Source organism: Gavialis gangeticus, unplaced genomic scaffold (assembly GCF_001723915.1).
Source record: "Gavialis gangeticus isolate Ggan-Ray unplaced genomic scaffold, GavGan_comp1, whole genome shotgun sequence".
In the NCBI taxonomy this organism is placed as follows: domain Eukaryota; kingdom Metazoa; phylum Chordata; order Crocodylia; family Gavialidae; genus Gavialis; species Gavialis gangeticus.
The window spans coordinates 249,630,981-249,641,637 of record NW_017729032.1 but is presented as its reverse complement, the minus strand read 5'-3'; the positions used below and the strand labels follow the sequence as shown (position 1 = coordinate 249,641,637).

At 40.5% G+C, this 10,657-nt stretch overlaps 1 protein-coding gene across 1 annotated transcript in view; it reads left to right on the top strand.

Moving 5' to 3' along the window:
- The window catches only part of EPHA6 (EPH receptor A6), a 1,262,645-nt gene that overhangs the window by 1,219,206 nt on the left and 32,782 nt on the right, over positions 1-10,657 (top strand). Inside the window, exon 15 of the mRNA XM_019525724.1 lies at positions 5,446-5,595. Coding sequence (XP_019381269.1) covers positions 5,446-5,595 — 150 coding nt within the window. The remainder of the gene's footprint in view (positions 1-5,445; positions 5,596-10,657) is intronic.

Sequence of the window (10,657 nt, the reverse complement as noted above, 5' to 3'; positions counted from 1 at the left end):
CCTCTTCTGCCTTGAACCCTAACCCAAAGCACTTCAGAGTTCTAATTCTGTCTTCAGATTATATGGCACATTGCGCTATTGTCAGCTCTGTGAGGTAGAGAGGGTATGTGTGTTGAAATCCCATTTCAACAGTTGACCTCCTGAAACAGCAGTGTGCACTGAGTGATATGAAGCTTGTATTCTCATTATAACAGGAATCTTGACAGCACACAGTGAAAGTTTGGCACTAAATTAGAATCAAGAAAAAATCAGGGGATTGTCACTATTCAGGAGGCAGCAGGTAAAAAAGCAAGCTAAATTATAAGCTTGTGAATAATGCTGTTGTTGCTCTTTTACTACAGGAAACAGTACCATATCACTGAGCTCATTATAAATTTAAAAGATGGAGCCAAAATGTAGCATGGATACTAGCAAAAAGTGCTTGCTTGCATAAAGATTTTCTAACTTAGAAAATGGTAATAGTTTTGATTAATCTCTTGGAATAGTTTAAGTTAGATAATTTCTAAATTATTTTTATTTGAAGGTAGGGTCATCTGTGTGCAGTATTGTATTTGATCTTTTTTTCTGTTAAGCCAAAACTGAAAAGAAGTCCCCATTAGCAACAGTGATGTTTATTAGTGTCATCCAAAACTGATAGTATAATTTTCGCTATCCTAACTCTTCTCTTATGCATAAGCATCTATTACTACATTTTAGTTGTATCTGTCTTTACTGTTGGTCATATTGAAAGCATAGCTTTCAGATGGCTTTCCCCCCACCCCTGCTCCAAAAAAAACCCACCCCAACAACAGCACTTTTTGCATAAAAAGATATTCTGCAAACACAAATAAACCTTGACATCTCCATTTTATGCATATGATGCCTTTATATATAAAATGAGCCCCTGTGTAAATTTAAGTGGTTTTTCATTTAATTTGTCATTGGGGTAACACAAGAGATTCTTTTGCATTACAATACCGAGCACATTATATGCGAGGGGACATGCACTTCCATGAATTTTGTTTAGACTGTTCCTCATTCTCATTTCACACTCAATGAGCCATTATTGGTTCAGTCTGAGAGGGACCAGTCAGTAAAACTGTATGATGAAGCTAGTTCTCATAATCTGATCAGATTCTCTAAAAATCAGTTATGTGAAGAATCAAATTTAGTTATAAAAGCCATTCAAAGTGACAGTATTCAGAGTACATTTTGGGACATGTGCCCATATTGATAAACAGATCAAAATGTAATGAATAAATGTGTTGTATTCATTCAACTTAAACAAATAGTTCTGTTGATAGTTTCATATGAAAGAATATGTTATAACTAACATTAGATATGCTATATCTAATTGTCAGATCATAGGCTGGCTTGATAGTACACCCTTGGCACCACTTCACAAGTATTTCTGACTGAACCAGTCATGTGTTCAGCCATGGCTGCCTAATCCAGCCATTTTCCTCCTAAACCTGACTCTGAATTGTATCCAAGTGCAGGCCCCCAGATCACTTCCCTCTAAGTGAAAAACCGAAATAATAGGTATTTCTGGTTTGCCCCACAATGACTGTAGAAAATGCATGAACTAATCCCACAGCATGCCCTTTCTGCCAACAGTTGAAGGCAGATAGACTCAGCTATGAATCATTTGCCAGTCTGACCTCTCTTGTGGGTCCTCAGTACAGTTGAATGCCTACAGATCCAGATATTGACCTTGTCTTTAATGTCCCCTGTGAGCTAGGCAGATAAAGTTAACTCAGCTCTTTGTCTGCTCCAGTAACTGATCAACGGGATGAAAATGGGTTCTGTTATATTCTGATTTCTGGAGCCCAGGTTTCTGGTAGCACTCTGGGAGCTGAATATTCCCTTGCTGCAGCTGTTTTCAAAGAATGGATGCCAGAGTTTACCAGACTGAGAGTCAAGCAGGGTAAGCCTGGCTCCCACATTCAAATAGCTGATGGACCTTTGATAGCTCTTACTGGATCTACCCAATAATTCTCTGAGCATTTTCTTAGCTCTGCCATGGCCTCTTTTCCAGTTTAATCAGATTGTTAATCCATTAGTCCCAAGGACACTTTTATTTGCTTAAACATACATCTGTCAGTTCCAGAGCATACCTGAAGCTTTCCCTTGCCACCTGTAGACACAAACTCAGTAATGATGAAAGAATGGAAAGAGGTCATGGTAAATGATGTTTAGAACACAACTTTTTATATCCACAACTTCACAAACTTCTGGTTAATAAAATCTGTATAGCCATAAGGTGTCCACTCTCGTTCTTGCAGCCCTTACCTCTACTTCATCTATCCAAAAACTTCCTTAACCAGAATCCTCTATATGGGGCAGCCAATCTTGCCAGCCTGCAACAAAATGACAGACCAGTAGTGTGATCTGATCTACTATGAATGAAGCTAATCCATGATGCACCTGATCACTGCCTATCAGCCTCTAAATTTCAGGGCTAAATTAAATATTCTGGAGACCTTCCTTACCTCTTAATTCTATGAAGTTGACAAAACTGTCCTTGAAAATCTGAAATGGAGCAACGACATTTCCTGTAAATGCTAAAACCTTGTTTTATACCTCCACAAACATAAAAGCATCACTTAAGGATCTCAGCTACCAAACAGACCCAGCTCCCAGAACCTGCTTCCTGAGGGGGTACCAGTAGTTCCATAATCTATACCAGGCATGTGTACTGCATGGAAAAGTACAGCATGTTAAATAAAAGGCACTGAAATACAAATGCTTTTAACCAGCTGCATCACCTGTCCCAGCATTACTGGCTGTTGATTAATAATGTAAATGATTTGCATTGTCATAGCAAAAATAAACCCATTTATATCTAAATACTGTACCTCACTCCAATATTAGAAAACAACCCCTCAGAACAAATACCTCTTGACACAGCCTGTGCTGTCCACGCTTCAGGTCACTTCTGGGCCCCCCAGTTCCCCTTGTAATAGGCTCTATAATGGATTCCCCCTTAGGCAGTTCACAATACCTGAAACTCTGAGCCTAGCATCCAGTTGGACTGTCAGACTGTAATCCCATTAAACTGTTCATAAACTGTTTCCTGTCCTACCAATCTTCCTTCACATAATTGGCTATCCTGACAAAATGATGAGACTTCTTACCCTCAGAGGTGACAGCTGCCAGACAGGCACAAAAAGCCTTATATAGGGCTACCACCCTCTATGCAAAGTATCATGCTTTGTGATAACCTCTGCCTGTTTTAGCATAGTTTTCCTGGAACCCTGATCAAATCCCTTACACTATGTAGCTTCAGGTATTCAGGTAGGCATGGGATACCCTGCATTGTATTCCATTCAGTTGCCAAATGTATTAACTTATTTAATGGACCTTCGGGGGGGGGGGGGGCTCTCCCTTGTTTCAAAAGAGGATACCCCACTTTCTGATAACTCAGTTATCTCCAACCTCCAGTTTCAGCTGAGCATGTTGTGGAGTGAAAGATGGGAGGAATAGAGCCAGAGATTTGGGGGTGAAACAGTCCTGTTTTCACTGAGAAAGTCCTGTTTTAAACATCTTTTCTGGGTGTCACACTGAAAGAAGACAAAAATATTAATTTGACCAAATAAACAGGATGCCCAGGACAGGACTGAGGGAAAACAAGAGATAAGGGCATCCTAGGTTTCTGTGTGGTATGAAGCCAGGGATCTGAAAAGCACTGATCCTATGACGTGGTTGGAGAAAACCCTTTGCTCAGCCCTTGCAAGGACCAGAAGAAAATTACTTCTAGCCTCCCACGTTGTCTCAAATCCGCTGAACAGGGCAAGGATGACACAAAGCCATAGTTCTGGCTTCTCTCTACTTGCCTGCAATGAAGGCATATAATCCCTTCCCAGAAGGGATTCTGTTGCAACATAGGTACGTGCCCAATATAGCTATAAATAGAGCAAATTAAGGATGGTATTTTCAAAAAGCAATTTGTTTGGGCTAACTCTGCTTCTCTAAAAGCAAACTGGAATTTTGCCTTTGATTTCAGTGGAGATAGTCAAGCCAAATCTGAACAGGCAAAGGCTTTTTAGAAAACAGGAAATAAATACAGAAGATTTATATTTATACTTATATCTTTTGTATCCCATGAAGGACATATTGACCACAATCATTTATAAACCATAAAGATATTAACTTTCTGTCCTTGCTGGCCCTAATGGCTCCAGTTAATAAAGGTATGTACTAAGATAACATTAAAGTACAGTACCCAAATCGATAATTTCTTTTCCTTGCAACACTTTCTGATGTAGCTATGGCATTTTAAACTCACATCACCTTGATGAGATATGGAAAAAAAATTCACCTATTTCAAAGTGAGTTAAGGACACAAATTTGCCTCTTTATTTTTTAACTACTTGACTTTTTCAACTCATATAGTTATGTTCCAGTTTATTTTTTCTTTTCTTTCTGCCAGGAATGTAATAGTTATACCAAACGGATTCATTATCTGTCCACTGAAAAAACATTCTTAGTTTTCACAGCTCAGCTGACTGTCTCATTCTACCATCTAGTGGCACTATGATCTCACTGCTCTGAATCAGTAAGCTGAATTATTTTAAGAGAAAAAAGCTAGAACAAGCAGTAAAAACAACATATCCTTTTCTGTGGAAGGCGGCAGCAGGTGAAAAATCATTTTACTTTTACACAGGCAAAAGAATTTCTCTGATACAAACATTGGAGGTAAAATATAACTGATTATATTGTGGAAAGGCAGTAATACCATACAGAAAGCCTCTTCAAAAGAGGTAAATCAACTATGTTCACTGAATTCTTACAAATGCCTTTTTTACTGTAGAACTTTATCTTGGATTTTACAGTGGATTTTAACTTGAAAGCTGCAGAACAAAACTATCCAATTCCCTGAGGAAATGTCTATTCTAGATGCATTTGATTTGCACAATATCTAGGGATTTAAAGGAAGAGATTAAAAGAAAAAGAAATTATCACAGAGAAAGGAGAATGTAAAGGAAATCATTTTCTTTCTATTTAATACATTTTATAAAGTGCCTTTTGTGTTCTATGTCTATAGTGATCACTGCTTTCCTGTTTCAGTGGGGGCTTTGGTTTAAAATGTCAGCTTATTAGGAATGTCATGTTGGGGACATTTTCAAATCAAAAGACATGTCCTGATTGATCAATTAATTAATTAAGTGAATCTGAAAGAATATGAATGAATTCTAATGACTAAAAATGATTTTTGTTCTTTGAAGTGCAACATTTTTTCAAACAGGGATATTTTAGTGAATAACTGCAACAACAAAAAAAGCTGAATTTCTGTCAGGATGTGAATAAACCATATTTCTTCCTTTCCATTTACAGTAAATTGCCAAAGCAAATTGGTAATTGGCAGTCTGTTTCACAGACAGCAGAATGTTGAATCTACAGCTTTTTATGTACTTAAAGTTCTTTATTCTAGTCATACTGAGGAATTTCCAACTTGTTTTCCAGGGTGGAAAAATCCCCATACGGTGGACAGCACCTGAAGCAATAGCTTATAGGAAATTCTCTTCAGCAAGTGATGCATGGAGCTATGGTATTGTCATGTGGGAAGTGATGTCCTATGGAGAGAGACCATATTGGGAGATGTCTAATCAGGATGTAAGTATGGGACTAATCTGCAGTGCTGTTGAAAGTGACTGCTGTGCCTCTCCAATTCTTTGTTTTCTTACCAACTTTCTAGACCAGATTCTCAGCTTCCCCAAATCATCATAGAAAAATAGAGCAGGAGGGAACATCAAGAGGTCCTCAAGAGTAGAAACATCTCTTTCATTGACTTGCAGGCAACAGTCCTGTTAATATAACCTAGTATCCCATTGGCCTGTTGTACAACAAAAGTATACTCTTGACTCCTATTGGGCTTATGGTCTATTATATCCCCCAGCTCCTTTTCTGCAGTAGTGCAGCCTAGCTAGTTGTCCCCTAATCTGTATTTTTGGGTATGGTTGTTCCATCCTAAATGCAAGACTTCATACTTGTCCCTATTGAATTTCATTCAATTAACTTTTAACCATTTCTCATTTATCAAGGTCACTTGAATCCTACTCCTGTCCTCCAGAGTGTCTAAATTCCACCCAGTATGGTGTCATCTGCAAATATACTAAGCACACACTCAATCCCATCATCCAAATCATTAATGAAAATAATAAACAATACTTCATTCCCAGGACAGATGCCTGGGGACACCAATTCAATATCTCTTCCCAATTAGACATTGAGCAATCAATAATTATTCTTTGATAATGATGATCCAATTAGTTATGCATCCACTGTACAATACTCTCACCCAAACTGTAGTTCCTTAGTTTACTGATGATATTGTCATGGGAGATGGCATCAAATGCCTTGCTGAAACTGAGATGATCACATCTGTTCCTCTCCACCCATCACCTTGTCATAAAAAGAAATCAGGTTGGTCAAGGATGATAACTCTTGATAACTCCATGTTGGCTGTTCCGGGTCATTTTGGTATCCTCTCAGTGCTTGATGACATGCTCCATAATCTTTCCAGGTACTGAGGTCAGGTTGAGCTGTCATAATTCCCTGGATCCTTCTCCTTTCCATTCTTAAAGATAGGCACCATATTTGCCTTTTTCTCCCTGATCAGGAATTCATCCAACTCCATGAGTTCTCAAAGAGAATTTCAGTGGACTTCATTGAGGTTATATTACTTTGCACCAATTGGGAACCTTCCTCTGCTGTAACTAAAAAAGTATAACTACCTCCCAGAGGATTATAGGCACATCACACACAGTCCTGATAAGTTTGTTAGATTCTTGGATTGACTATATGTGGCTCCCATCCAAGTCAATGGGAAGCTTTTGCCTGAATCTGATGGTACAGTATGATGCAGCTGTCAGCGAAACAATATATCAACTCCCCCATAAATAACGGTGTTATATCAATGATAAATTCAGCCCATTATCTCCACTGTACCCTGATGGTGCCCTTCAGTGGATGTAGTTTAGCCATTGAATCCTGAAATATTTAAGGGATACCACTTTTGAACCTGCCATGACAAAGGATATGTTATATTGCTTTTTAATATTTAAGATACAATGTTTTTCTTTCCTAAGAACCTAGAAATTTATATTTTATGCAGGACAGTAAACTAATGAAGCAATTATAGTTTCCTCTCTCATTTGTTTGCAAAAGTTGCAGCTATTATATGTTGTTCCTGAGCAAAGCAAACGTTATCTTCCAATGAAACTAAAAGAGCGTGCTATAAAATGCAGCCCTGAGGGAGACACTTTTTCCACCACAACTTAAGTCCACAAGCACTGCAGTTAAGGCTGGCTGTAAAAGGCCTGCCATTCTGAAGTATGCCAAATCCTCAAGAAGGAAGGAGTCTTCCTCTCATGGTGCCAGATGCCACCCGTCTCATTTTCCCATACCTCATGTATCTGCTTAGTGTAGCTATTCCTCTATGTGCCATCTGTGAAGAGTTCACACGACTTCTTCCAGGTGCCCATATTTGCATCTTTGCAAAGACATTCAATCCTTCCCGTATGATTAACAACCATAGTAGTTCAAGGCTGATTAGTCATTTGAGAGTAGGAATTTGACAGAGGTATTTTCATTAGGGAAGTCAGCTTTACAGAATGTTCTAGTAGCAGAAAAAAATAAGTCATGGCAACATTGCTGTGTTAATCATCATTATGCTACATCAAAACTTCATCACATTGTGTGATGCAGCTCAGCGTGTCACAGTGTAACTGCTGCTGCAAATCATCTACCTTCCCAGTGCAATATTATGATGTGGTGAACTTTGATTAATCAAACTGTAACCCTTCTGCCAGGTTTTGTCAGCAGGAAGAAGGGCTGAGTTCAACATTTCGAATTGGTGCTAAATTTACAAAGCAAAATTGTCTCAATTCCCAACATAGAAACCTGTCCTTGACAAACTTCAACTTCCTCAAAGCTTCCTCACGTGTGTGGACGAGCTCTACCTGACTCAAGAAATCTATGCACCAACAAGAGGTAAAGCACTGCTGAACCTGGTACTGGCCAATGGGGATGATCTAGTCAGCTATCTAAGAATGGAAGGAAATCTAGGAGACAGTGACCACAAGCTGATCACTTTCACTATCCATTGCAAAGCTGGCAAGTCAGTCAGCAATGCAGAAGTCCTCAACTTTAGAAAAGCTGACTTTAATAAACTCAGGAGGCTTGTTGTCAAGGCCCTAAGGGACCATAACTCAACAGGGAGGTGAGTTCAGGATGAGTGGTTGCTCCTTAAGAGAGTGATCCTGAAAGCACAAAGGATGTCCATCCCACCTCAGAGGAAAGGTAGCAAAAGAGCACAGCAACCCCCTTGGCTCAGTAAGGAACTCATGGATCTCCTGCATCTGAAAAGAGAGGCTTCTAAAGGATGGAAGACAGGAATAACCACTAAGGAGAAGTATTCTGCACTGGTCCAGACCTGTAGGGAGCGAACCAGGAAAGCCAAGGCTGCAACCAAACTCCAACTAGCTACACATATCAAGGACAATAAAAGGTCCTTTTCAGGTACGTGGGGAGTTGGAAGAAAAGCAAAGGTAACATTGGACCCCAGCTTGGACCCCTGCCCCAGATGGGACAACTGACAACCGACACTGAGGAAAAAGCCAACCTGCTTAATGGGTATTTTGTATCAGTTTTTCACCAGCCCAAAGGGACCACCCTGCTTAACATGATGTGGGACGGCCAGGGTGAGGGTGAATTTATACCCAGCTTCAGTGTGGACCTTGTAAACACCTTGAGAATCTGGACACCTTCAAGTCAGCTGGTCCTGACAGTTTGCACCCCAGGGTACTTAAGGAGCTGGCAGGCATCATAGCCCAGGCACTGGCACGGATCTTCAAGAACTCATGGTGCTCAGATGAAGTACTCAAAGATTGGAAGAAGGCCAGTGTGGCCTTCTCAAAAGCTTGAGAGAGTCCAGAGGAGAGTCATGTGCATGATCAAAGGACAAGAGAACAGGCCTTATGATGAGAGGCTGAGAGCCATAGGACTCTTCAGCCTGGAAAAGCGCAGGCTTAGGAGTGACCTGGCCTATAAGTATAGAAGGGGTGTACATCAGGATCTGAGGGAATGTCTGTTCACCAGGGCACCCCAAGGGATGACATGGTCACAAACTCCTCCAAGACTGTTTTAGGCTGGACATAAGGAAAAACTTATTTTCTGTCTGAGGCACCAACACCTGGAATAGATCCCTCCAGTGGTGGTGCAAGCACCCACTGTGGACTCTTTTAAGAAACATTTGGATGCCTATCTTGGTGGGATCCTTTGACCCTAGCTGACTTCCTGCCCTGGGGCAGGGGGCTGTACTCAATGATCTTCCGAGGTCCCTTTCAGTAGTAATGTCTATGAAATCTATGAACCAAGTATCTTCTCTGGGTGCTCTTCATACCTTATGTTTGTTAATTATAGGTGTTAATTCTGTATTTAAAACAAAGCAAGGCCATTACTAAAGAGAGGGAACCCAGCATAAATTTGGGAAGGCAAAGTCATCCACCCTGCTTTTAACCAGGCCAGTAGACCTTTAATTCAGTTTCCTCACTTGTCAGTATGACCATCCAGTAGATAAGTCTCTTCCCCCTTCACACCACTGGATCCTACTTTCAGATCATTATAAGAGACTACCAAAGTCCCAGAGTGTGGGGGAGACACTGGAGATAAATGTTGCATGGCTTCAGTGATGGAGTGCCTTGCTGCCACATATATGTTGTCTCTGTGCCCTCTTACTCCTGCTGCTCTGCTGCCTCTGCAGTGTCACCTCCAGCTACATTGCCACAGTGTCTTGCCATTCTGTCTTTGTGTCTCCTCTCACTGCTCTGTCTGTCCCCCACCCAATCCAGGCATGTGTAGAACCACTACTTAGCCCAACTATCAGTGACTACTGCAATAGAATTTGCTGGGTAACCATCTCCCATCAACACACTGTGCTTTATCACTGCATCTCAACTACAGCGCCGAATCTAAGCTCACCCTCCTAACCCTGTTCTTAGTGAACTCAGCTATCCATGATTTTTTTGTTAGTGTGGTTGGTTGTTTTTTTTGCAGAAAAGGGAACCTGGCCACTGTCACCTCCTCTGCATTATTTTTTGTCACCTTGACACTGCTCCCTACACTAGCTTTAAGATTCTGTCATCTAGCCCAGTTCTTCATGATTTCAGCACTATAACTGCTAGGTACAGTGGCAGAGATTCTCCAAGGAATATCTTCATCTCTGCTATCCAATTCTGTAGCTTCATTAAGAAGTTATTGGAGGGAGTGTTCAGATGGTATTTTTTTAAAAAAACCCTTAAATAAAGTCTAGATCACCCAGTTGGGAGCATAGCTCAGCAGACAACCTTGCTTCATCCATTCTTTTTCTTTTCCACAGAGATACTCTTCTCATTGCATTTTGTTATAGGAGAACTTCTGATTTGTATTTATGCAACACTGTCAGTAATGTGTGTGAGGTGCCAGTTAGAATGATGCCCTTAGAGCATATTCAGCACTGGTGAGGCCTCAGCTAGAGTAGTGGGTCCAGCTCTGGACTCCACACATCAAGAAGAATGTGGACAATTTGGAAAGAGTCCAGCACAGAGGAATAAAAATGATTAGGTGCCTAGGAGAAAAAAAAATAAGGAAGGGCTGAAAGAGCTAGGGTGATTTGGCTGGAGAAGACAAGACTGAG